Below are 26,522 nucleotides of genomic sequence, written 5' to 3' on the forward strand. Positions count from 1 at the left end.
AAAAAAAAAAAAAATATGTTTGTCGCTGGTCATGGCGTTACGTAAACGTATCATGGCATAGAAACGTTATTCTATTTCATCTACGAAATCACTTCTTTTTCCATTCGATACGTTGAATGCCGAAGAGAAAATGCTTCTGAACATTCCCCTATATTTTTAATATTAAAAGCCGACGATAACCCGCGATCAAATGGATTAATTGTTAAATTTAAGCTTTCAAATTAATATTTTATCTCTCAACGACATTCAACACGTCAAACCGCACTTCCATTTAATAATCGCTCGCTGAAAAGAAAAATGCATCTGAAAATATGATAAAAATGGAGAATCTATCCTATAGTTTTTACGGAAAATATGCAACGCAGTCGAAACATTGGTCCATTTGTACGAATTTGTAGAAATGAAAGTGAATGCCCTTAAGAAATTATCCGATAACCATGGATAAAAATATAATAAATTAAGATTGGTCCGTTTAATAATGAAAATTGAAGGATATTGTATAGCCATTTTTGTAGCATATCGTGATATTTATTTCTGGATCGACCAGAAACTTGGGAACGAGAATAAAGAAGTATCCGAAGCACAATTGCGAGCGTAATGCATTGTACTGAATGTATAATATAACAAGAGCTATAAGCGTACGATGGTCGAACATGTTACTGTTGTACTTAAATGGCATTAAATACGGCACCGAGGCACGTGTGTTCCTCTCGCAGCAATCAGCATAAACGTATTAGGTGTGTCGTGGGATCATATTTAAAAGTCGCTTAGGTAATACAGAAATTTTCAATAGAATATATGTAATTTTTCAACTTTTCAGACATTTCGATCCTCTTTTCGAACAAAAGATATTACGTCCTGGTAGATGGTATCGTTTCGTATATCCTAACTAAATTTACTCCGTAGTCACGCGAGATAAGTATTGTATATCCGCGAAGTTGTTGGCCGACGTTAGAAACCGTGGCAGCTGTTGGGAGAATAAAAAAGATTGAACGGAATTAATTGCACGGCTCTTTGCTTCGTAGATAATAATGCCGAATGATAAAGCTACACCGTATCATGATCGTTCCCACAAATTTATACATTCTAATCTTTTCTGTATTTAAATTTAATTCTTCAGCTTTGCTGCTTTGATGAAAATTAAAAAGTATGTGAAACATGTTATAGTTTTCACTCTTTTTGCTATTGACACATCTGATTACACTTATTTCTAGACACACGTACCTAAACGAATTCGACCCACAAAAAACGAACGTGATCCAGGTACAACCGTTTGCTAAGATTAGCTAAAAGCGTGGAACCGATTTTGCGTATTATTAATACCTATCGTAATAATCAATGGAAAATGATACGAGTAGAAAATTATTCTTATTACTTCTATAAAATCGTAACATCGTTAACTTTGTGAACTGCAACGATCTACACCTACGCTGTAAGCGAACAGCAATATAATTGCGATTTAAAATTAACGCAGAGTTTAAACGATACGCTTAAATCCCGAAATGTGGAACACATTGAAAAGATAATAAATCTATTTCTTTAATTTTTGTAATTTTTATTTTGTCTTAAAGTACTTAAATCGAAAAACGGAGTTCAGGGTAAAAAATCATTAATTAAACTGTCCAGATTTCGGGATTTAACGCGGGATAAAGATGCAGGTACTAGACACTATGCTTAAGAAGCAATCTCAACGTCGATGATCTTTCGCACCAACTAGTGATTTTCGTCGTTTCACGCACCAATCATTCTATGATAAACGTGACTCTCCTTTTTTCTCTCTCTCTCTCTCATAGTACATAAATGCAATTCCAGTTGAGTAACTTGCATTTCCTGGGAATCGAGACGCTAATGGTAGATTACAGGCGACGTTCGTCCTTGATTCTACCGCGGTTATTACCTCAAATTATGACAGGCTCAGAAGTTTCTCCATACTTTCTATGCATATGCAATGAATCGCATATGCTAAGCGGGCAAACCGTCGCAATATAAAAATAACTTTTCGTTTTCCGAGCTTCCAGATCGATCAAGGGTGCGAGCGAAATTTGTGGAAAATATATCCTACCTCGAGTTTACTAAAATCCATCTTTCATTCGAAATTAAAATAATTCTTACGTGATTCCAATAATCAACAATCCCGCTCTAGCGATCAAAACTCAATCGTGTTTTTTATCTATTCTTCATCATCAATTATCCCGGTTAGATTTACAGAAAATGTTTGCAAATCAACCTCGACATCCATACCGGGTTCTCGATATAAGAATTTATTCATCGACGAGCGAACGACACATGGTATTAGACGCCGTTTGACCTCTTTTAAGAAGACGAAGACGCTTGGATTTAACCCTAACAACTAGAACTCTGTTTAGTTAACTTACAGCGTGGATTCTTAAAACTGTACTGCAACACGCTTATCATGCCGTTAAGAAGTTATGTTGCACAGAGAGATACAGACACGAATACAGACACGCGTTTAAATATGTATGTTCTTTCCACAGCGAGTAACATATACACAGCTCGAATTGTACATAATGTCCTTATAGCCTCTTAAATCCTTTTAATTCTGTCTGACGATAATGTACACGCGTTAATTCTATTATAATAGAACTCCATTTATCTCGTTACACAGTTCAGTGAGTTCAGTTAACGCCTTTAGTACGTGTGCCATCATAAGATGACACACCTGTAAGCCGAAGGGCGTCATAGAACGACACGTTTTGTCGATCGTTATAAGGTTCTCAGCTTCAATTAACGATCTTCCTACCAAATATTTGTCATTCCGTCATTCTTTACTTATTTCCCAAAAGTTTTAAATAAATAAAGTTTTATTAGATCTTAGGACGCGTGTAAATTTCTACGAGTTTCGATACTCGTTTTATCACTGACGAAGCGTTATCAGGAGGTGACACTTCGTAGCTAGAGTCGCAACGAGGGAATCGATATTGTCGCTTTCAGTAACACGTTCACCGTGACAGAATCTGATTGTAACGCATGCTATAGACAACGAGACGATTCTGTTCTATACAGCGAATCGAAGGCTGATACAATATCGTTTCACGAGAAACTTTGTTTAACTGGTAAACTGAACTTTAAGGAGAGACACGATGATGTTCCTCGAGTGCTTTTTAACTGATATCGTCAGAAGGAACTTTGATATAGTTTATATTTTAAATCACATTTAATTGGTTGCTTTCTATATCTTTTCTGAAAAAATATTATCCTTTTATGCATTTCTAGTCAAAATTTTAATCAATAATCCATATAAAAAATATTCAAAATGTGCTATGTTATGAGCGCTTATTATATCTGATTTAAATGTAAAAATGTAAGAAAAATAAATAAAATCTGAATCTAATTTGTACGATGATCCTGATATAAAAACCATGAAAAAGACTATCAAATATAATTGAATATCTCAAATGTTTAAAATTGTAAAAAATACGTACTTCCAAAAAACTACCTTTGTAAACGTGACAAAAATAAACAAAAATATAATAAATATAAAAAATTCTCTTCATTGAAATCTGTCTACTTCAAACTCTATCAAAAAATATATATTTTCAGCATTGTTAAGTCGAACACTAAAGACTCTCCAGTATACTACTACTACTACTACTACTACTACAATTAAAAGAACGCTTGCAGCGTGTTTTTCTTCTTACAGCCTGAAGAATGTTACAAAAATAGTTCCGCATAAGCTTGTAGTCTTTTTGCAATGTATCACAAAAGGAAAAGACGATTAATTGACAATAGCGAATCCTTCATTGCGATCGTTATTCTACGTCTAGTTTCATGAAATCTTCTCTTCAGTCGCTCTTTAAATTTGTCAACCAACAGAGATCCATCGATATGATTTTGTGCATTTATTCGAGCGATACAACATCCGCTCGAGCAATAATAATACTGATTACCCATTTTTCAGGTGGACATCTTTTGCAGAGATCAACTAGATTCCTAGAGGTACGTTCTACGATATATTCTTTTGCAATTTTCTAATTAATTAGAATTTATAAACAAGCACCGTTTTAAAGTGAACTTAAGATAGATCAATAGAAGAAACTGTGAATTAAAAATAATTAAATAATATAGTTTTTCATTTAAGAACTATAAAAAACATATTCTCTTTTTCTGGTATTTTAGAAACGTCTGTTTCTGCAGAAGAACTTACCCCCCCTTCGGTGTTGAGTGCTGTTTTCTGGCTCGTTACGGTGGTAAAGAAATGTCACGTACCCATTGAAATCTTCCAAGAGATCGCGTATAATGTACGTGTCACCGTTTCAATTCACATGGTGTACTGAGACAGTAGAATTCGAGGAGTTGTCAGGTTTCTCGGTGGTTCGGGTCAAGTGGTGCACCAGGCGAGGATCACCTTCTTGAACGGCACGAAAATCGCGCGATCAGGGTCGCTGAAACAGAAAATACCGAACAGAAAGAATTAGCTTGGTAGGAAGTTTTATATTTTCCAGAGAAATGAGTTTGAAAATCAATCGGTTGTAACGAGAGAACTGACTGCACGAGCCAATAAGTCATTTGCAATCTCCTTGTACTTCAGCTTTAAGAAGGTGCACTTGAATTTTTATCACTCAATACATCTTCAGAAACGAGAAAGAGTCACGCGATTGAAGCGTGTCTTGTTTCCAATGGAATATTTCAAAAAATAGTGCGATGAAAGGAGTTCACGAGTCTGTGCAGAAGATATGGAATTTTTCCTGTCTTTCGTGAAATATTTTGAATTTAAAATATTCCATAGCGTGTTTTGCATGATTGAGTGTCTCGTTGATAAAGTACATTCAATCAATTAAGTGTTCTGCCTTAATTGCCAGTATTCGATAATAGATAATATGTATAATATCTTATGCTAAATATTTTAACATTTTTCTTGAAGCATCATGCAAAAATGTAATTATGAAAATAGGTCGCTATGCTCATGGGAATAATTATTTTTTAATCCTTCAACTTCTATGCATTTTTATAGCGAACAATTTAAAGAATGTTATTCAATAAAAATTAAGGGCTAGCTCTGTATTGTTTTCTAAAATTGGCCCTACACTGAATTGCCTTTACGCTTTTGAACGACAGGTGCGCATATGCAAGCGTGTATGTAATGTCGGAGAGTTTATCGCGAACAGAATTGCTTTTGTCACGCAGTTCGTACAAGTTGGCTTGTTACTTTGAAAACACGTTGCAATTACGAAATTAAATAGTAATACAGCTTTGATTTAGAAAAGGCTCTCGCTCCGTTTGTATAACGGTGATTTAATTGAAAGAACTCTTTGAGGATATCCCGACAAGTCGTTTTGTCAGAAAAGTAAATATTTACCGTGATATATCAAGCAAATGCATCAATCGTAAGTGTTAATATCGTTCTATTTTCAAGATTCTATCGTTGCATCGTTAACACTATTTTCACTGCGGTAACAATGCAGAATTGCAACAAAGCTAGTCTGTTAATGAGAACTGCTAACTGCGAAAACGAGAGCAACGCTCATTCGATAAAAGGCCTGGTTATTGTTCCAGTGAAGCAACCAGGCTTGTTTCATGGAAGTCGGTTCGCTTTACGCATGAAGAAAGGCTTATATGTAACATTAAAATTTACCAAGGAAGGATACTTGATACATTACCAGCTGTGCTCTTTAGATGCTATAAGTTATGAGACCGTTTCTTCTTTCTTACGTGCAATGATTCAAAGGAATGAAATATAAATAAAAAAAGAAACTCACCAATCGAAGAATCTTCTGCCATGAAAAGTGCCATCAGAGGAGCCGTTCAGATGTGGCAACTCTACGCCTACATGAGTCTCCTCGCGACCTGGTACAGGTCCCACGTATCTGACTCGACCTTGCAGAACTTTGCCTTCCGGCGATATAACCTTCACCAGATGATCCGGCTTGAGATCCCTCGGTATCTGCGAAAATAATAGTCGGAGTACATAAACAACCGCTCGTTTAACATGAAATAAGAGACTTCTAGTTATCGTACTTGTCAATTAAGTTAAGTGTTGGATACACGGCTGAACTATTATGATCTTTGCCTAGATAATTACCTTTGGCAGGTACGGTCTAGCATCCTGTGGTGGGTGCCAGTCGCGAATGAGATCAGGCTCGGAATAACGTCGAGTGCGTCTCCTCCTAGTCGTCTGTTTATTCCAATAGTCCGAACTAACGCCACTGCTGGAGATCGTCAACATTGAATCGATGCTTCGTCGCAAATAATCCTCAGCCTCATCTATCAACGACTCGGTCGAATCGCCGCTGTTTTCACCGGTCGCCAAATCTGACCGTAAATTCGGCAAGCTACCACGTGTCATTGGGCAATCTGTAAAGAAAACGTGTCCTCGACTAAATTAAACATAAAAAAAAAAATGAAATCTTAAATAATTAATTTTATAAATCTACATCATTCCGCAACGTAAATTAACAAATTTAATTAAAGAATACCCTTCGTTAAACCGAAACACAATGACAATAAGTAAGGTATATCATTTACGATTGAATTACTCGCTGTATCCTCTAAGGTTACAGAAACCTGAATCTACAATACGACTCCATTCGATACAAGGTTGCACCACATGTTAATTTAAAACGATCGGATTTGTCATTCAATTAATCGTAATCAACGTAGTTCCTTAAATTACCATGAGACCGACATCTATCGCATTTCTATTCCAGTGTTTGATTTATCCAGCGAAAGAATTATACCTTGGAAAGTGACCTTTGATCGGGTTCTCTTGGGAACGCTCTTGGAAGTCTTCGAGGTGGTGGCAGGTGGATGCACATGCGTAGGTGAAGAAGGCATCGAGGACCAAGTTGGTCTCGGTGTAGAAGTAGCTACTGGTACCCTCCAGGTATCAAAGGATGCCGCTGTTGCCCTCCATGAGTGTCTTCGCGATGGACCTCCGACTACTTCCAATCCTGGTGATGGAATCGAAGTCAAAGAGCCACGATATCGCGACGAATAGAAGTCTGTGGAAAGACGGCAATCGCAAGGACTCGGAAGTCCTGTACCAGGATTGCAACGAGGCCAAAATCCAGCTGGGGATCCTAGGGACTCGCGACGATGAACGTCTGGGGTTCGGAGACCGCAACCTCGTGTACTGAAACAAGTCTGAAATAAAAGTAATAATAAAAATAAATGTTGAATGTTTGTTTCAATTAGAAATTCTTATCCAACTTCTACAGTTAGACTCGTTAGCATAGTACATCCTCCGTATGATACTAAAATTTCATAAAAATCAGCGCGTATCATCGTGTTGGCATCGCAACTTCCTATCATTAAACGGAATAACAGGATGATTAATATAAACGTTGCAGGAAAACGATACATTATCGGGATCGAACGCACGCATTTGCAGACATAACAGGCGCGGAGAACCGGTAGTATAGCAAAGAAACGAAACGAAGGCGGCAATTAGTCATCCGAGTTGACGAAGAGACCGTAGAATTACGACGAACACCAAAGTGAATCGCATTAACGCCAGTCGTCCGACCTTCTCCCACACGAATGAACCATTTCCGTGTACACGCATATGCACACACACACGAATGAAAGTGAAGTTATACGTTTCAGAAACAGACTCCTATGGACGCTCTAATTGTCTTTTGCGTAATGGGAGGTCATTTAACAGGTTTCCAGCTAGTTTACTGTCTACATTGCCTATACGCTTTATACGGACATTGTTTTGATTTACAATAAGATGTGAACAATTTTATATTATAATTAAAAAAAAGTACCGAAGGTTCCATTCATTTTTCTAAATCCAATGATTCTGATTCTACCTGTGCGTGTGGATCGTGACAAAGATGATCAGCGCTTCTGGACAATTCTGGCACCATGCTGGTGAAACTGATGTCCGACAGCATCACTCTCCTAGCTTCCCGGGTCTTATCTGACAACCTGAGTCTTCCTGGTACACCGGTCGGCAGAGCAAATTTACTGGGTAACGTGGTGAATGTATGAGCCACTTTGTGCGCAAGATAACTCTCGGACCTCCAATGAGCCGGAAGCGCGGAAATGTCTGTTTGAGCACCGGATTCCCGTCTTGCACCGCTAATTCTGTCCATCACCGGTCTCAATGGAGCTGAACTCTTTCGACGACCGCCAGCCAAAGCTTCTCGATGAATTATCGGTCTGAAAATATCAACAATCGTATATTTAATAATTCTAAGATAATACGAAACAGATGATTTGCTTAACACCTCCATCAGTGCGGTCGTTTGCGTGCTAAAAGCTAGTATACGTTAAACTTGCAGTAATGGCATTCCCTATGAAATTACGTAGAACTTTGAGTAATTAACGGCTCACCATTGGCCCCTGAATGCAATTAGAGACCAGACCATGAACAGTGACCTACCAGGCTGATCTAATTTATCAACAAATTCATGAATCCATCATTTCATCAATCATGATAATATTGCGATAATTTTGAATGAAATTTATCTCATTTCAATATTAATTTCAATTATAAAGTCATAGAATATAACAGAGAATAAAGCATGTAAATGAACAGAATGCCTCCAACAATTTACAACGTAATTAAATTATACACACGCCTACACTTATTAATCTACAGGGAACTTAATTAAACTATTATTTCATTTTATGTTTATGCATATCAGGGAGTTTCGCATCTGGCGAGCTGTAGGATGTTAAAAAAAGAGGTAAGTGAAAACGTTTTATAGCTGTTAAGTACTCAGCAGCTAATTAAAGTACTTTCAGTGAATACATGCATATATTGGCGTGAGAGCCTTTCATTGCGGAATGAAGGGCTCTATGCTATGTAAAAATCTCCAGAACTGTTCAAGCAAACTTTCCTTGTTAGATCATTATATTTTCTCTTCAAATCATTTTACCTTATTTGTCATCCAATCTTACTTTATTTATAATAGAAAGTACTATCTTGAAAATAATATACTTTCAATCTCTGGTAATTAATCGATTTAATTAACATCTATTACCCATATAGATGCTGAAAAATAAAATAAAAACGTTCTTTTTAAAATATAAAAGCTGAGTGCATCAGAAGCGAGTGAAAGAAATCGATACGCTATCGTGCAACACTAAAAAGGTGGCCATTACCTGTAGGCGGTGGGTGGCGCGGCCAAAGTGTTCCTTCTGACAGCGTGTCTGGTAGCATGTTCCGACTCTTCGACAACTCCACACTTACTGATGTCAGTTTCAACCAGTACCGAGCATTGCGACCACATTTTGTTCAATCTAGAGCTAGAACTCTCGTCGAATCTATCAACGCTTTCCTCGCGATCGATGCTTGAACTCTGAGAAGAGACTGCCTCCTCGACCGAGCTTGTTTTCTCGCCATTGCAAACCAAAGATTCACCTTCAGCTGATTTCGTGTATTTCAACATGACCGGTTGACCGGTAGTCGCAGGCTGTGGCCAGGATTCAGCCTCCGTTATAGAGACGAGATCCTCTTGCAGACCAAGGTCGCGACAAGTGTCATCAGTGGTGAATATTAGCTCTATATCGTCAAGCTCTTCAGACTCGTTCTCAGACTGATCGTTAGGCTTTGGTTGATCGGTGGACTGGCGTTGCTGCTGCAGCTGACCATCAGGATTATCACTGAACACCGAATTGTCACCATCGGAAACAGACTTCAGACTCAGATCCTCCAAATCCTTGTCCGGTATATCCAGATGATCACCGCGAGCTTCTTCCTCTTCAACGTCTTTGCACTGTCTATTACCCGAGGTCGAGGCGAGCTCGTTAAGGATACTGCTATCCGCAACATCGACCAAACTGCCACCAGGTATTCGTGTCAATGTTTTAAGAGCAGTTGTGTCTTTAGACATTGCGCACTTCTGATCCATGGATCCTTCGTCGCTTTTCGATGTTTTCTCAACCGAATCAATGTTCTCGTCGTCGTTGTTACTGCTGCTGGTAATCTGTGCTCCGATGATCAGCTTAGACGCCTCTGACACGTCTTCGGCGACGACTTTGTCCCTGGACGCGTCCATGAATACGCCTGCTTGCTCTGGCAGACTGATACGGTTTACAGGGTGAGAATGGCAACGAGAATGCAACCACGTGTGCACGTTACACGTAGTTATTAATAGGTGCATCAAGAACGGGATGCGTTCCTTTTAATTAACGCTAACGCCACGAAGCTTCTCTATTTAGCGGTACACTACTAATACCACTTCCGTAGTTACTGAATTATCTTCATATTTCATGTTTGACTGATATCAATGAGAATAATATTAGTAAAAGTGAAACAAATACAAAATTATTTTAAGCTCTTAAGGACCTAGCATTCGCTGCATTTAATTTGTTATTGAATTTAATCTAAAATATAAATGGATTTTTCTTTGTGAAGATGCATATACGGTGGTAAAGGAGAATCGGAACGTCACAAAGAAAAGTGAAGCGAACAAACGAACTCTTAATTGCTGACAGAGACGAGTTCAAGACTCACTCTTTAGTATCCTCTACTGCAAGTGGAAAAAGACGAGATTGGGCTGGCGGGCTTGTGGCAGCATCAGTGGAAAACTCACTATTCCTGCTTAGGATCTTTCGCCTAAGGACGTGATTTTCGAGAGCGAGCCTCTCCACGACGTCAACGTAGCTTTCACCAGAAAAATCACCGACACTTTCCTTAAGACGGCGAAGCTCTTCCCGTGAGGAATCCAGTGCGGAACGCAGTGATATCACAGTCTGAGAAACCATATAATTATTTATAAAAATATTCCAAAGAATCGAAGAACAATATTGTATCAGATTAATTGAAATAATGAACAAGTATTGCATAACGTCTATTTAGAAAAAATTTATCAGGTAATCAATTATCTCTTTAATTTGATTTGCTAAACATATGTAATCATCAGTTCTTGATTTTCTCTCGCACATTCTCTCTGTACAAATATCGAACGTTCCTGCTATTAATTTCATCTGAAGAGTTGCGAAAGTCTCTAAACAGCCGATACTCTTTTGTCTTTTTGTAATTACAAGGATAAGTGTCCTGTCTCGTCCTCTTCGATTATTCAAACGGAATATTCGTGTCATAAATCTGGAAATCGCCTGTAATATCCGTGATTACAAAGTTAATAACACTGTTTCGAGATAAACCAGCAATTTATACGACAGATTTACTATACATCACCTGGTGGAATGGGAATTTAAGCGAAAGCTTAATTGTAGATTAAACATACATAGTAAACATTTGCAAAAGTGTAAGATAATAGCTATGTAAAATAGCTTTTGCTAAAATATGCCATGTACCTTTCGACTGATAGATATTGAAAAAATTAATTTCGAAGAAGGTCAGAAAGCGCGCTGAATTTTTTTTTGAATATTTACAATATTAATATTCTTGAAGTACCGCATCGATGTTGCATGGTTAAATTTGTTTAATAATAACATATACCCCTTAATTCGATCGACCTTGAATTTGCTCAAAAGAAAGTAGTATCATAAACCATTTAAGGTCAAGGGATCACGAGGGTAGAAAGTACGAAGAAGAATGAATAGCATCGATGTACATGAAATCGATGGTTGAAGGATGTATAAAATCACCTGCTCTCCTTCCCCGCCACACTGTCATCTAACCAACCAGTCACGCGTATTCTTTCAATACATTTCATCCAACCAATCACTCTTTTCAACTTTATCCTAAAAGAGAAAAATAACAATATGAAATTCTTATTTCACGATGCAATAAATGAAATATCAAATTAAAAATGTATAATTAAATTCACGAATACGCGAACACCGATCGTCAAAATGTTAATGTTAATAATACGCATAAGATTATGATAAATGTGAGTTCGTGCCATGTACAATTTAAATACTTGTTCTGGAGGAATTGTCTAAAAGTTAGGAAATGAAAATAAAAAATAACTTGAAAATTAAATTTAAATCGTTGTCTAAGCAGTTCGTCGTTTGAAGGTTAATATTTAATTCAAACCTGATGCAAGGCTCTCACGACGTCCAATCCGGGGATTCCCGGGGATGGCAGGGTAAGCTGCAGCCCCTGATGGTGAGACTGTCGACCAGCTTCAGCTTCCATACCTCCTCCTCCCCGCCCGATATTTCTAACGAGATCTCGCCACCGCCACAGGTCATGCCGAAACTTCTTTCTCTTTATCTGTTTGACCACTTCACTTACGATTTCACTAATTCTAATCGATCACCGTTGCCGCTCTCGTTATCGCACTCACTGAACAATGATTGATTCTTCCATACACTTGAACCAGTCGTCACGAAAGATTTCAATTCGTAACAATAGTTAGAGCTTACTTTTTACGTGAGCACTAGGAGCACCTTAGAGCAACACTATAAATGAAACCTAAAAATGTTAGGATAGTTAATATATATTTCACCTGTCACTTTGATACGTTCTTTAAAATAGGAATTATGTCGATGAAAGAAAAAACAGTTGTTTCGGAGAAAATAATAAATGGATGTAAAGTAGTCATTATAAAGGGGTATCACGTGTTTATTATCGGGTGGAATGACTCTTATTTGATATTTAAGTCGAACATCTACGCGTTACTTTTGATTACTAAATAAAATGAAGAAATACAAATTTATTAGACTGTATGTAGAAATGCAGAATTAAAAAACCAATCATTAACATTAAAAAAGTTAACTGTTGAAACTATATTTGTAAGATAAATAATAATCGAATAGAAGATTAATGGAAACTTACTTTCTATGTCGATTTTTATCGTCGTACCAAGATCGTTATAAGAATGAAATGTTAATTCAGAAACTATTATTTTTCTTTAGAAAATGACGCCGTGGATACTGCGCGTAATACCATACGGATTGATTTACTTTTACACACGCACTTTATCGTTCACGGTTGAGAATACACTTACTGATGAGAACAACATTTACGACGGTGGTTGAACAGAGTTTTCCAGTAAGCAGTCATTGTTAGAACTATTAAACGATACTAATCGATATGCAACAGCCAAACGATTTATAGACAACATTTAAGCATAATCTCTAAACGTTTAAAATCTATTTAACTCTATGTAATTATACTTCCTCAAATACCGATTATCCTTTAATCCGTAGCTTTCTTTTAGTATACACAATTCATAAAAAATTGTTTAATCAAATGGCTTAAGTTAAATAAATTGTTCACTTATATTTTATAGTTAATCCTTTAAAAAATTATTTTTCTTTTTTTAAGTACGACGCGGCAGAGTAATTTTCATACGAATGTCAACAATATAGCTCGAGCTGTCACTTGCTCTTTAATGCAGACGACGGGATAGAAATACAACCCAATTATCAGGCTGGCCAACGTTACGACTGCTCCCATGATAAGGGGCATCTTCACCAAGAGATAAATTTCACTAAATAATAATTTTATTTTTTTCTCAGCACACAAATAAATTTTTAATTTAAATTAGGACTTTTTAATTATTCCTTCTTACCATAGATAAATTTAATTTGTAGTCGTATATAAACATCAGTAAATGCTATACAAGTATAAGATAATCTGAAATTCACTCCTACACTTTAATTTGCTCTATTATTTTGAAAATTATTGCATATTATTAATATTTTATAAATAATTTCGTTATTGTTCATTTATAAATCAACCCTTATAATGTTATTTGAAAATCATGTTGTATAATATAGGAATAGGTAATACGTGTGAATACGTGTATATATAGAGCAATCTCTCCGCGCAAAGTTCGGTTTTAAGCGATTATACACATGTTCCCTGTTATTCGTGACGTTGACATTGCAAAGTAAATAATTCCAACTGAAAAAACAGTAAGGAAAAACATTTAGTAAAAACGCAATAAGGACGTAATGAGTTTAGTAGAAAATAAACTTTAATGGAAGGAACAATCCTACTTTGCGAGGATGGAGTATAGGACAAGTTTAAAAAGCACTCTTTTTGTAATTTTTATACATATATCTGTTTTAAATTGTACTCATTTATCGAAAACATATTTTAACGATGTATCAACTAACAATGGTGAAATTGTACCACGAATTAGCTGGGTATTCAGCAATTCTGTTGACAGTTCCGTTAGGGTTAAGAGAGCAATTATAGACAATTTACCCGAAGACAGTTTATTAAGGTCTATGAATATTAAGTGTCGAAAAAATTTATACGGTCTCTGTAATCATATAGGTGGAAATAGTGATGAATTAATGCTACTAGAATGTATTCAGAATCTTAAGGTATAACTTGCAATCGCTTATGTTTAATGAAACTGATATCAAATAATGAGGAAGTACCATTTAAAACAAATTAATTTATAATTTGTTTTGTTTTACAGCCAAATGAAGTGTCTGGCATTGATGATGAATGCCGTCAAGCAATTTGGGATTATATCTTAAATATTACCAATAATTTAAACATAGAACGTCTAGCTAAAAAGACTTGTGGCAAAGAGTTAGATTCGTTAGACTGTTCTGCTTCTGGTGACATACATGGGGCATATTTATCTTGCTTAATTGATCAGAGAGAAAAAGTAAAAAATCCACAATGTATTGCATATATTCAACGATTAGAATGGATAGCATTTAGTGATTTCAGAATTATAACACCATTTTCTTCAGACTGTGCAAATGATATTAAAAAATTCAAATGTGATCAAGTACAACCATACAGAGACATATCCCAAGGACAAATATTGGCTTGCTTGCAAGAACATGTTAATGAACTTCAGCTTCAATGTAAAAGACATATACTTCATGTATCTGAAATACAAGCTGAAAATATCAATTTAGACAGACAGCTCTATTTAGCTTGCGAAGAAGATAGAGCCAAATTTTGTCCAGGCATTAGACCAGGTAGTGGTCAAGTGTATAAATGTTTAATGCAACATAAAACAGATAGATCTATGACAACCATGTGTCAAGAACAGCTCACAAGGAGAGGAAAATTAATAGCATCTGATTATAGAGTTAGTAAAGGATTAGTGAAAGCTTGCAAAGATGATATTAAAATTAATCATTGTAGAAGGTCTGTGTTTGAAGATAAAAATATAAGACTTGCACAAATTTTACTTTGTTTGGAATCAGCAGTCAAAAATGGCAGTAAAATTGATAGAGATTGTCAGGCTGAAATGTTTGATCACAGAAAACTTTTAATGGAAGATTATAGATTATCACCTGAAATAGTTGATGGATGTGCAAATGATATAACAACATTCTGTAACAGTCTTGAAATTGGTGGTGCAACAATTCATTGCTTAATGGAACACACTAGACCCAAGAAAAAAAAATCGAGAGTATCCAGCAGATGTCAAAGAGCGGTAATGAAATATCTATGTACATAATAGTAATCATAAATATAATATAGATATTAATTCAATGTTCAAAGCATAGATATTCAATACTTGTTCTATATTAACAGTTAGAAGAACTAATTATGGAGGCTGATGCAGGAGAAGATTGGAGAATTGATCCTGTTTTACGAGAACAGTGTCAACCAGTTGTTAATTTAGCTTGCAGAGATGTAAGAACCAAGTAATTGTAAAATGAAAAAAAAAAAAAAATAACCGAAGTTTATATGTAATTCAATTGAAATGTAGGTACGCGGAGGTGATGCCACAGTTATATCTTGTTTAATGGATCAACTTAGTACAGACAGAATGACAGAAGCTTGTGAAACTGCATTAGTGCAAATACAGTATTTTGTAGCCAGAGATTTTAAATTGGACCCTCAATTGTACAGAGCATGTAAATTCGACGCAACACGATTATGTCATGCGAGAAATGCATGGGCAACTGATGGAAAACAAATGGATCCAGAACGAGGACCTCTTGTTTTACCATGTTTATATAGGCATGCATATCATCCTCAGAAAAATATGACTGTAAACATTTATAATATTTCTCCCTTAAACAACCCAAACATATCCGTTACAAACAACCATTTATTTTTTAATTATTTTAGTTAAGAACAGAATGTCTTGAAGAAATCAGACGTGTTATGAGACAAAGAGCAGTAAATGTTGATTTGCAACCGGAGATTGAAGAAGTATGTCTTAATGAATTAGCATCATTTTGTTACGACAAAACAGCGAAAGGAGAAGAAATACTGTGCCTTCAGGACAATTTAGATCGGTAATCATTTCTGCGATCCGCACACTTCATGTATTTGCACTTATTTTGCTCTTTATATTTTTAATTCGTTTGCTTAATTCGTAGTTTGAACAAAAATTGCAAACTAGCAGTCGGCAATTTTACAGAAGAACAAGCCGAACGTGTTGAATTAAATCCTATCATTTCGGCCACGTGTCAACATATCATGGAACGTCATTGCGAGGTCAATACAGTTTTCAATATAAATTTATTTAAATATTATATAATATTTCGAATAAAAATATCTGCATTTGTTCATAATATAAAAAAAATTAACAGGAAGTATTAAAATATGGCAAAGATGAAGGTGATATGATGGAGTGTTTAATAGAACACAAAAATGATCTAGATGTGCGGTCTGATTACAAATGTAAAGCGGCAGTGGAACATTTTCAACTAATATCATTAAAAAACTATCACTTCACATATAAATTTAAAGAAGCCTGTAGACCTTCTGTCAAGAGATGGTGTCCAAAGTAAGTTTTTTAATGTAATGTAATACATTCATGGTACAAGATATTTAGTATAAACAGTTTATATACATGCATGTACTATTTAGATCTAAAACTAAAGCAGATGTAATAGTGTGTTTGAGCGCGATAGTACAAGAAGATATAATGAAAGATACTCAGCATCGTATACCAAAAGAATGTAGACAACAGCTGAGAGCACAGCTTTATCAACAAAGAGAAAATATTCAGTTTGACCCCATCTTACAATCACAATGTACAGCTGATATTAAACAGTATTGTTTTAATGTTGAACCAGGAAATTCACAGGTATTGCATATAGATACTTCGTATGCCGAACGTTCCCTCAATTTTTATATAGGTATTAGTAAAATTATAATTATTTTAGATTCTTGAATGCTTAGCAGCACATAAATCAAAATTGTCAGATGCGTGTCATAAGCAGCTATTTAAAGTAAGAAAACAAGAATTTCAGGACAGTTCAAGTGATTTTGCTTTGTTAAATACTTGTAGAGTTATGGTAAGACAATTTTGTCATGACGTTAGTCGTTCACAAGCATTAGATTGTTTAAAAAAATATAAGGATGATCCAACATTTGATGAAAAATGTAAAAATATTGTTATTCGAAGAATGATTGAACAAAATACAGACTATAGATTTAATAGTGCATTACAAGCAGCATGTTCTTATGATATTAATAAGCATTGTAAAGAGGTAAGTCAAAAAAAATAACGTTCAGAATTTTCACTGCATTTCTAAATATGTTTTGAATATATATTTATTTTTAGGTTTTATTGCATCAACCTACCGATAAAGAATTGGAAGGAAAAGTAATAAGGTGTTTAAAAATTAAATTCCGGGAGTCAAAACTCACTATAAAATGTGAACATCAGATGACTAATATACTTAGAGAAGCAGCTCTAAACTATCATTTAAATCCATTACTAGCTACAATGTGTGCACATGAGGTATCACTTTTAAAATAATTTTTAAATAGTAAAAAATTTTCCTAAATACCTTGTATTTGGCTACAGGTGGGCATCCTTGAAAGAGATGATACGTGGGGTGATTTTGAACAACTTTTTCCTTTACCAAAATATTCGTTAAGACCTACTTTTTGTGTTATTAATGAAAAACACCTACCAATTAGAGCGCACATAGCATACAGGAGAACCGAATTCGACCGTGACCGCGAACAAACTATTCGACACCGCGTCGCGCTCGGTTCGTAGCTGACACTCCCGTCGCCGAGTCTGTGCACTATGCACGCTCTGATTGCTCGGTGTTTTTCATTAATTATTCAAAAATTAAGCCTTAATGAGCATTTTGGTAAAGGAAAGAGTTGTTCAGAATTTTTCCAGCTACCACCCCTTCAAAGGATCTGTAGCTGAACACCCTATATATTTATGTTAATATTCATTATTTGTTCGGAACAGATTGAAACAATTTGTAGAGCAGATGAAAATGATCCTGGAGCTGTAGAAGAATGTTTGAAAATGGAATTTAATGCTGGTAATAGAGATATGAAAGAAGAATGTCGTCTTGAAATTGCTGATTTAATAGAGCAAACAAGAGCAGATATCAATGTGGATCCTTTATTACAAAAAGCCTGTGCTGTGGATGTCAGTAAATACTGCAGTGATGTTCCTCAAGGCGCAGGAAGACGTGCGTTAAATATTTATTAATGGATCTGTTAATAATTTATAACCATGTAAATCAAAGTATTCTTCCTTTTTAGATATCATGTGTCTGCAAAATGTGTTGGAAGATAGTAACAAATCTTTACAACCTGATTGCTATAAAATGTTAACCACAAGAATCGAAATGTTTAGAAATGCAGCCAAGGTAATATGCTTTAGCATTATAATTATATATTCTAAGTAGAGTATGATTTATATGGATAAATTTATTTCCAGTTAATTGCACCAAATTCAATACAAGAACTTTATTCAACTGTAAACCGATCTCCTGCAAGACGATACTTTATGATAGTCGCACTAACAATGATTGGTATCATTTTCATCATTGGTTTATTCTGTGGTAGAGTGACGAGACGAACAATGATCATGAAAAATAAGTGATAAATTATTGTGAGAACAGTCCGTCCTCAAAAATTTTCAATCGTTGTAATTGAAATAAACATCGAAGACAAAGAATATAAGTGATTGAAATGGTGACCTTTCTGCAGAACATCAAATTATGCAGAAGTTAATAGAATAAAAATAATAACTTTTTATATTTTTTTTTATCGTATATAAACATATAAAAAAATAATATTTACATATTACATGTCCATGATTCTACGATTTATCATTAAAACGTACTATCACAAATGTAAAAACTGTAAAAGTTGAATGAATGAATTGTATGATGAATTGAAAGTGATCTGAAGTTGAGATAGATTTTAATAAAAAAAATATATATATAAAATACATTATACAAATAGATATATATATATATATATATATTATAAAATAATAAATTGAAAGAAGAAATGAAATTTTATGTCAATATTCTACACATTTGTGATATATAACGAAAATTTGAAAAAAAAGAATGTTCACATTTTGTTTAAGTCAAAACATATTATCTGGGCACAAATTACTTTGGTCTTCCATATTAAAACATTAGAATGTGTGTACATTAGATGCTGTTAATTAATAAACTGGGATGAATACATATATAATATCCACATGATACAAACCAACAATATTACATGTTTCTTCAACAAAATTTATGCTCAATTTATAATAATTAATACTATTTAAACTTTTTATTCAATATGTTATCATTGTACTATAAAACATAAGACCAAATAATATATTATACAGAATATGTTATTGATAAAATATCAAGGTAAAAATACTAACGATAAGTTGTAGCTATATTGTTGTTAGTTATAAAAAGTAATAAATTTTCTTTTCAATCTTATTGCAGGAAAAAAGTTGAATCAAAATTATTGAGTTTTCAGTATTGAAATTTATATTGGAAGATAATTTAAAAAGATTTATCTCTATAGTAGTAATTACTATTAACGAACTTCATCCATACCTCAAAAGGAATAAAGCGAAAGCCACGGAGATCTTGTTTTACTTTTATGGTTCTAATTTTTGGGTTCGAACACTGCGCGCAACGGTCGCATCCGCGCTTTGACTAAAGACCGTAAGGAGACGCGACAGTCGCATGCAGCGTAAGATCCAGCAAAACATTGTTTGCAACGCTGTTTGCGTCGAATGAACAAAATTATATCTATGGTGAGTGCGCGATAAATATACATTGTTTAATCGTGTGTGTCAAGTGCACATCCTTACGGTTGCTACAAAATATTTATAAAATCAGTATTGTTACTAATTTGAGTATCATCAGATACATACATTAGCTTGTTTGAACAATAATATCAAGTTCATTACCGAAAGATTGATGCGCGGTGCTGATCGAAGGACACCGTCGTCAACCTTCCAAACGCATTTAAAGAGCACAACAGGTACAACAAATATTGAATCGCAATGAACTGCGCAACGACATAGGTGTGGCGCGCAAAAGAGAGAGCGTACATGCACGTATCAGGAGTACATACGTGCAAGTGCTTCCTTGGAATGAAGGCACCAAAGAATTGGATTAACTTTCCCCAGTTACATCTCTGTTTAAAAAATCAATTGATGTTTTTGATGTAGTGTCAAGTGTGATCCTGATACTACGAAATTAATTGTTTATATCCAAAGTGAGTAAATAACTTGTTTTTTTTTAGAAAAGAGAGAATAAATTTTCGTGTTAATCTCCCGAATTAAATATCTTTGGTGTTGAATACACCGTGTGGGTGCGTGTGCGTGAGCGTACTCGTGCCCGTGCCTGCGCCTATGCGTCTCCGTTCGCCGAGTTGTGGTGATCTTCGTAGAGGTGGCGGCGGCAGCGACGGCAAAGGAGACAGTGAAGGTGGTGGTGGCGGCGGCGGCGACAGCAGTAACAGCAGCAGTAAAGGTGGCGGTGGTGAAGGAGACGGTGAAGGTGGCGGTGGCGGAGGCGGTGGCGGCGGTGGCCGCGACAACGTTTGGAGGGAGAAATTTCGTACATCGTGACTGAGTGAGTGAGTTGGTGCGTGTGCGTGCTACCGCGCGTATACGCTCTCTCATTCTCGGGATCGTGTGCGCGCGTATTGTATATATGTATATTGTTGCGCGCGCGCATTAACGGAATTCACGATCAGACACGCAGGGACTCTCAACAAATGTTTAAATGGACGCATCGTCCATTATCACCCAAGTGTCGCGGGATGACGAGCTAGGCCAGTTTAATAATGGGAAAGGTAGGTGTCTGTGACGAATATGGCTTGCCGCCTTACATTTTTTTTTTTACGTTTTTCTTCCAGATGCTGGGTGGAATCTGCACCTGTTACGGGACTACACCGCACTCCTCCTCACCTTACCTCACCTAACTTCACCTCTCACCCTGTTCCCCTCTCCTACTATTCGTCTATGCTTCGCTTCCGACGTCTCTTTTCCTCTCGCCCTCGTTTTTGCCTGGCCTCGCCTCGCCTCACCTCGTCTCGTTTTGCCTCGCCTCTCCTCATCAAATCGTGTCTCTACCCCTCTCTTTTCTTTTCTTTCACCCAAGTTTCGCGTGTAACTTATTTCATCGTGTTGTACTATATCTTGTTGCCGTGTTAATTCATTTACCTCTCTTCGTTCATATAATGTTCAATATTGTCAAACACTCCAAACAATGCTATGAAACAAAGGCAATATTTCTTTTCTATGACTTAGAACTGTCAAAAAATATGTTTACATATATACTTTAATAAATTAGTAACTTCGAATCATATGAATAATCATAATAACAATCTATATGAACAACAATATTTTTATATAAACATGTTTCTATTTATGCAAATTGTAATAATATTTGTGGTTTTTGTTTGTATAATGTATTTTCTAAAACATGTATATTTATGGAATGTATGTTTTCATAATGTAGCCCAGTTACCACAAGAGAATGAAGTGGCCAACAACAGTCCAGCAAGTGGCAAAAAGCCAAGAGGGCGTGGACTTCTGCGATCTCTACTTTGTTGCCTTGGTAGAGGACGTGGAAGCAGTTCAAAAAGTTCAAAAACAAGCTCGTTACAAGGCGATGGACGTGGTTCACCACCACCAGGGACTGGATCCCCACGGTTCCTTCTCCCACCTGTCAGACATCAGGATATGCACAAAAAGTGCATGGTGATTGATTTGGATGAGACACTAGTGCATAGTTCTTTCAAACCAATCAACAATGCCGATTTTGTTGTTCCTGTAGAGATTGATGGGACAGTGCATCAAGTGTATGTTTTAAAGAGGCCTTATGTGGATGAATTCTTACAGAGAATGGGCGAACTGTACGAATGTGTATTATTCACAGCAAGTTTGGCTAAGGTATATTATAAATATTTCTTTATTATTAACAATTTTATGATTAAAACTTTATTTCAATTTCCATAACTTTTGGTACTTACAGTATGCTGATCCAGTAGCAGATTTGCTTGACAGATGGGGAGTGTTCAGAGCAAGACTGTTTAGAGAATCTTGTGTTTTTCACAGAGGAAATTATGTTAAAGATTTAAATAAGTTAGGGCGAGATTTACAACAAATTATTATTGTTGATAATAGTCCTGCAAGTTATATTTTCCATCCAGATAATGCAGTAAGATTTACCAAACATATACATATAAAAGCTAAAGTGAAGGAAGTTAAATGGACATATTTTAAAATAAGTTTATTTACAGGTGCCAGTGGCATCATGGTTTGATGATATGACAGATTCAGAATTATTAGACTTAATTCCATTCTTTGAGAAACTCAGTAATGTGGAAAATATTTATACAGTCTTGTGCAATAGTAATCACCCTTATAATCAAGTACCTACAGCTGTACAGAATAGTCCAAGTCCAGGGTCGGGTTCACTTGGTGCTTCCTAGCCCTACCTAAATTCTGGCCAAATAGCCAGTATTGTCATCGCTCAATGCACTCTGAGGAGAATTCTGACTGGAATATTTCATATTACCCGTTTGTTATGTGGCAGTGGAAAACTAAGTGTGGCCCACTAAACGTTGAATGCAACATTTATTTGTTGAGGAATCATTCAAAGAGGAGGTGAAAATCCCAAGTCCTCCTGTGCACCATTTGTTTTGATGCGATATAAACACCAGCTGTTTCATTGTTGGCTTGAGTTCTCTTTTCTGATAAAGAGTAATACAGAATACTGTTCACAGTATGCCAGATGTAATGAACTGAAAATATTGATCTAATAATTAACATACAGGTAATTGGAAAAAGAATCACAAACAGCTCAATTGGTAATAACTCTTCCAATCACACTGAAATGGAATAAACTTTAAATGTAAATTATTGATAACATAATGAAATCCATGTGCGTGTTTCCGTGCTTGGTGTACTTAAGAAAAGGAACAAATGGCAATGGTAATGTGAAACGTGACATAAATTTTAAATTGGGTAAGTTCACAGATTTGTGCTTACATATAATTTTAATTGAAATAGAGTACCTTAAGAATGAATTACATGAGATAAAATATATACATATAATAAGTCGGAGTGTTAAGTGGTATAAAGGGAAGTAATACCTGATCACATAGAGTCTTTTGATGGGCCATTTTATCTTTCTCCTTTTATATTCCATTTATTTACTATAAATTCGTTTGCTTTTATTAACATGAAATTTCAATGAATTCTTCTAGCATAAAAAATACTAAGCAATATGATAATTAGTTTTCGTATAAATTTTATGAGGCTAATAATTCCAAATAATTACAGAAATTAGTGCATTTGTAAACGTTTTTTATCGATTATAATTAAGATTGAAACATCATTTTTATTACCAAATGAAAAAAAAAAAAAATATTAGATCTAATGATGTAAAATAATTATGAAAATATAAGAAATATTAGTCAACTAATTTTTTTAACATTTTTGTACCGAAAAAGAAATATTTTCAACAAATAGGATTTGAAATATGACAATATTGAAACGTTAACAAATCATTTAAATAAATGAAATAAAAAGAAAAAATAATGTTGTGTTTTCATCTTTTGATAGCATTTTAATTTTCTTTTAAAGCAAACTCGGAAAATAATAATATGGATATTACATAAAAAAAATTTTCAGCATATTTAAGAATTTGGTAAATGCATATCATTCTCTCCCTCCAGATAATTTTATGAATAACGGAGCATTATGTTAATCCAATAATCATTATAATATCATTAATAAATTAGAATTATTTAGATATAATTGATCAAGAATAAGTAAAAAAAAAATAATAACTTTATATGTACATGTAAATACGTTTACTAATAGATAGCTGTCAACTTTATACGCTTAATTCATGCATAACAAATGTACAAATTGCATTATACTTCCATACTCAATCCAATTGTCGTTATTCGTGCTTTTTATTTTATTAGTATTGTTACTAATGCATTATTACTAATGGTATAGTGAATTGAATTTTATTATCGCAATTCATTTAGTTTCAGATACCATATTTTACTATAAATATTATATATTAATTATTATTTAGATGTTTAAATGAACTAAGAACAGGGATAGTTAAATAGATATATTTTCAGATGAATTCTCTGTTCGTATAAGTCACTTGCAGCTATTGATGTTTATCCAATTATAATATTGACATATTTTCGTTATATCTTTTACATAATGCAATGTCAGGATCAGTAAATTAAATTATAGCTTTTGCCTTGAAATTTCAATATGTATTTCCCATCTTAATAAATGGAAAAACACAGCTTGATAAAAACTAATTCTTTTACATTCTATATTTTAGTCAAGATAAAATAGGTATTATAATACATGCATTTGCTAAGCTTTGCAATAGATTCATTTGCATCAAATTAACATCCATTTGAATAAACTATTGTTTAACATAATAATAACAAGATCTAGTATACTATAATAGTACTTCATTATTAAATATGAACTTTTCTTGCTTACTTACATAATATTACGTTTATAATATTTGTTATTTATCGTGTTATTTATCATTGAACCGAAAAATAAATCTACAGTGCTGTAAGTTATGATTTCAGGAAAGGAAAGGGCTAGGGTATACAGAGATAAGAATATTATATAACAATAAGTCGTATACATATTGCATAATATTAAATGGCTTCCAACTTCATGTTTTATCAATTTTTTGTTAGTTATTTTAAATGGATCATCGTTACAAAGATCATTTCTTACCTTTATAAAAAGAGCCGATTGAGGTAATAATTTTTTACATGAAATCATTTGAACATACGATGAGACGAATTAATTATACAAGCTAATCATAAAGCTGTATATAAATGTTGAAAGTTTATATGTAGAATTTAACGATTTATAATTTAGAATTGTATTAGCTATCGCTATATTTACGTTAATTAATGATATTTAAGAATCAACATGTTATGAAATGTTTGTACTTAGTAAACGTACCTCGCCAATCAGTGCTTGATAAAACTCGAAATCTCTAGATATATTTGATTTAATGAATTCTTTTTGTTTAAGCTGAATGTAGTGGCCGTACTTTTACTTGAACCATGTGTTTCTAATGAATGTATTGTGCAGAATTATTTTAAAGAAGAAAGAATGCGAAACAGATTCAAATGAAGCTATAGATCATGGCGTATTTGCAAGATGATATTAACAAAAGTAATTGTAGTCATTTTCGTTTGTACAATTGCCCATCGAAATGACTCTACGAGCTGTGGTGCACCTTCTCCGGAAATACGTACACGACTACCGAATAAAACGAAAGGAATTCTCTATTTTCAATCTGACACTCGTTAGCTTTTTATCTGCAATGTCTTTTACAATGTTCTTCGCGTCTGCCACTTGAGAGCTGTCGTAAATATCATATACGACGTAAACGAGCGATTACAATGCAAAATATACAGTCATGTGGCAAAATCCTAAAATCATCTTTTTAGTTTTTTTTATCGCAGGAACGTTTATCACTGATAGTGCACGATAAAGAACTTAGAACATGGAAATGTATCGTTAAATGATATTACTTTTCGGTCGGGGAGATCCGAGGAAAACCGAGGAGAGGCGTGTAATGCCCCACGTTGATGTTGTATCCGATTCAAGATATCTTTCGGATTCAACATTACATCGTCGTTGCATCAAATGCCTGAAAAACATCATGTTCACCGTGTCGTGGTTCCGTGATTAATTAGTATTAACAAACCAGTGTATCGCTTTTATCATACACACACAATCTATCCGGACGTTTCAGAAACGTCCATAATATCTGGTAACATATACATGCGTTTCTTTTGCCGTGTTTTTAACTTTTCCTAGCATTTTGTTTTGTTTCCTTTTTTTTTCTTTTTTAATTATTACTATTTACTATTAATATTATTATGGAGTTGTAACATGATTGTAGATGCGCCGTAGCAGAACTCCGAGGATGAGCTCGAACACACATAATTCGTTTAGATATATTATGAAAAATTGTACACCGAGAAAAATGTTAGCGCGAAGACGTGGTGCAAACGATCATGATAGGTAATTAGGTATATATACATATATATAAATATTATATAAATACTTAGGTAGATCAATTTGAAGAATGGATGAAATTTTGTAGAGACTCAACGGTATCCATTGTGCGTATACACACATGGTATGTCTGTGTGTATGTAATACAATGCGAAAGTACAAGAGTTATATTAATTTGCGATGCGAAAATACAAATGGATTATCTTCGATTAAATTACTTAAGCGATGTGTACTCTTCTACGATCGATGATTTGTAATCATATGTTTGATTAAAGCTTATTTTTATACGTTTGCATTACGATCAATCTATGGTATACGCGTTAATCAAATGCGGAATTATTTAACGATTCAAGGTGAAGGAAACGCCGGTGTTACTCTAATTAGTAGTTATACATGAATATTATTAGTAGTTTTATTCTGTTTGAACCGGAG

General features: G+C 34.7%; 3 protein-coding genes across 9 annotated transcripts; 2 read left to right on the top strand and 1 right to left on the bottom strand.

Annotated features, from left to right (window-relative positions):
- LOC117605665 (uncharacterized) lies at positions 1-13,414 on the bottom strand. 6 transcript variants are annotated; one of them, XR_013063450.1, is made up of 9 exons: positions 11,915-12,636; positions 10,427-10,665; positions 9,073-9,993; positions 7,773-8,124; positions 6,696-7,101; positions 6,041-6,312; positions 5,718-5,902; positions 4,166-4,403; positions 1-3,951 (listed from the first exon to the last, which is right to left on the bottom strand). XR_013063450.1 is itself a non-coding variant. In XM_034327243.2 (9 exons), the coding sequence occupies exons 2-9, from the start codon at positions 12,014-12,016 to the stop codon at positions 4,340-4,342; spliced, it is 2,541 nt and encodes an 846-aa protein (XP_034183134.1). In that variant the 5' UTR covers positions 12,017-12,295; positions 12,659-13,414; the 3' UTR covers positions 1-4,339. The 6 variants fall into 6 exon arrangements, 4 of the variants coding, with proteins under 4 accessions (XP_034183134.1, XP_034183137.1, XP_076548316.1 ...); XR_013063449.1 differs by having other exon boundaries at positions 1-4,056; XM_034327243.2 differs by adding an exon at positions 12,659-13,414 and having other exon boundaries at positions 1-4,403; positions 11,915-12,295.
- Positions 13,415-13,616: 202 nt separating this feature from the next.
- On the top strand, positions 13,617-19,013 carry Glg1 (Golgi apparatus protein 1). The gene is made up of 13 exons (XM_034327242.2): positions 13,617-14,160; positions 14,259-15,239; positions 15,341-15,442; positions 15,519-15,803; positions 15,884-16,053; positions 16,138-16,255; positions 16,351-16,547; positions 16,631-16,850; positions 16,930-17,256; positions 17,331-17,510; positions 17,979-18,207; positions 18,281-18,387; positions 18,459-19,013. Exons 1-13 carry the CDS (start codon positions 13,837-13,839, stop codon positions 18,621-18,623), a joined length of 3,405 nt encoding a protein of 1,134 aa, XP_034183133.1. The 5' UTR covers positions 13,617-13,836; the 3' UTR covers positions 18,624-19,013.
- A 696-nt stretch (positions 19,014-19,709) lies between these two features.
- On the top strand, positions 19,710-26,377 carry hzg (CTD small phosphatase herzog). 2 transcript variants are annotated; one of them, XM_034327251.2, is made up of 5 exons: positions 19,710-20,622; positions 20,747-20,845; positions 21,514-21,947; positions 22,030-22,215; positions 22,298-26,377. In XM_034327251.2, the coding sequence occupies exons 2-5, from the start codon at positions 20,776-20,778 to the stop codon at positions 22,487-22,489; spliced, it is 882 nt and encodes a 293-aa protein (XP_034183142.1). In that variant the 5' UTR covers positions 19,710-20,622; positions 20,747-20,775; the 3' UTR covers positions 22,490-26,377. The 2 variants fall into 2 exon arrangements, with proteins under 2 accessions (XP_034183142.1, XP_034183141.1); XM_034327250.2 differs by having other exon boundaries at positions 19,711-20,845.
- Positions 26,378-26,522: the final 145 nt, after the last annotated feature.

Source organism: Osmia lignaria, chromosome 14 (genome assembly GCF_051020975.1).
Source record: "Osmia lignaria lignaria isolate PbOS001 chromosome 14, iyOsmLign1, whole genome shotgun sequence".
Lineage (NCBI taxonomy): Eukaryota > Metazoa > Arthropoda > Insecta > Hymenoptera > Megachilidae > Osmia > Osmia lignaria.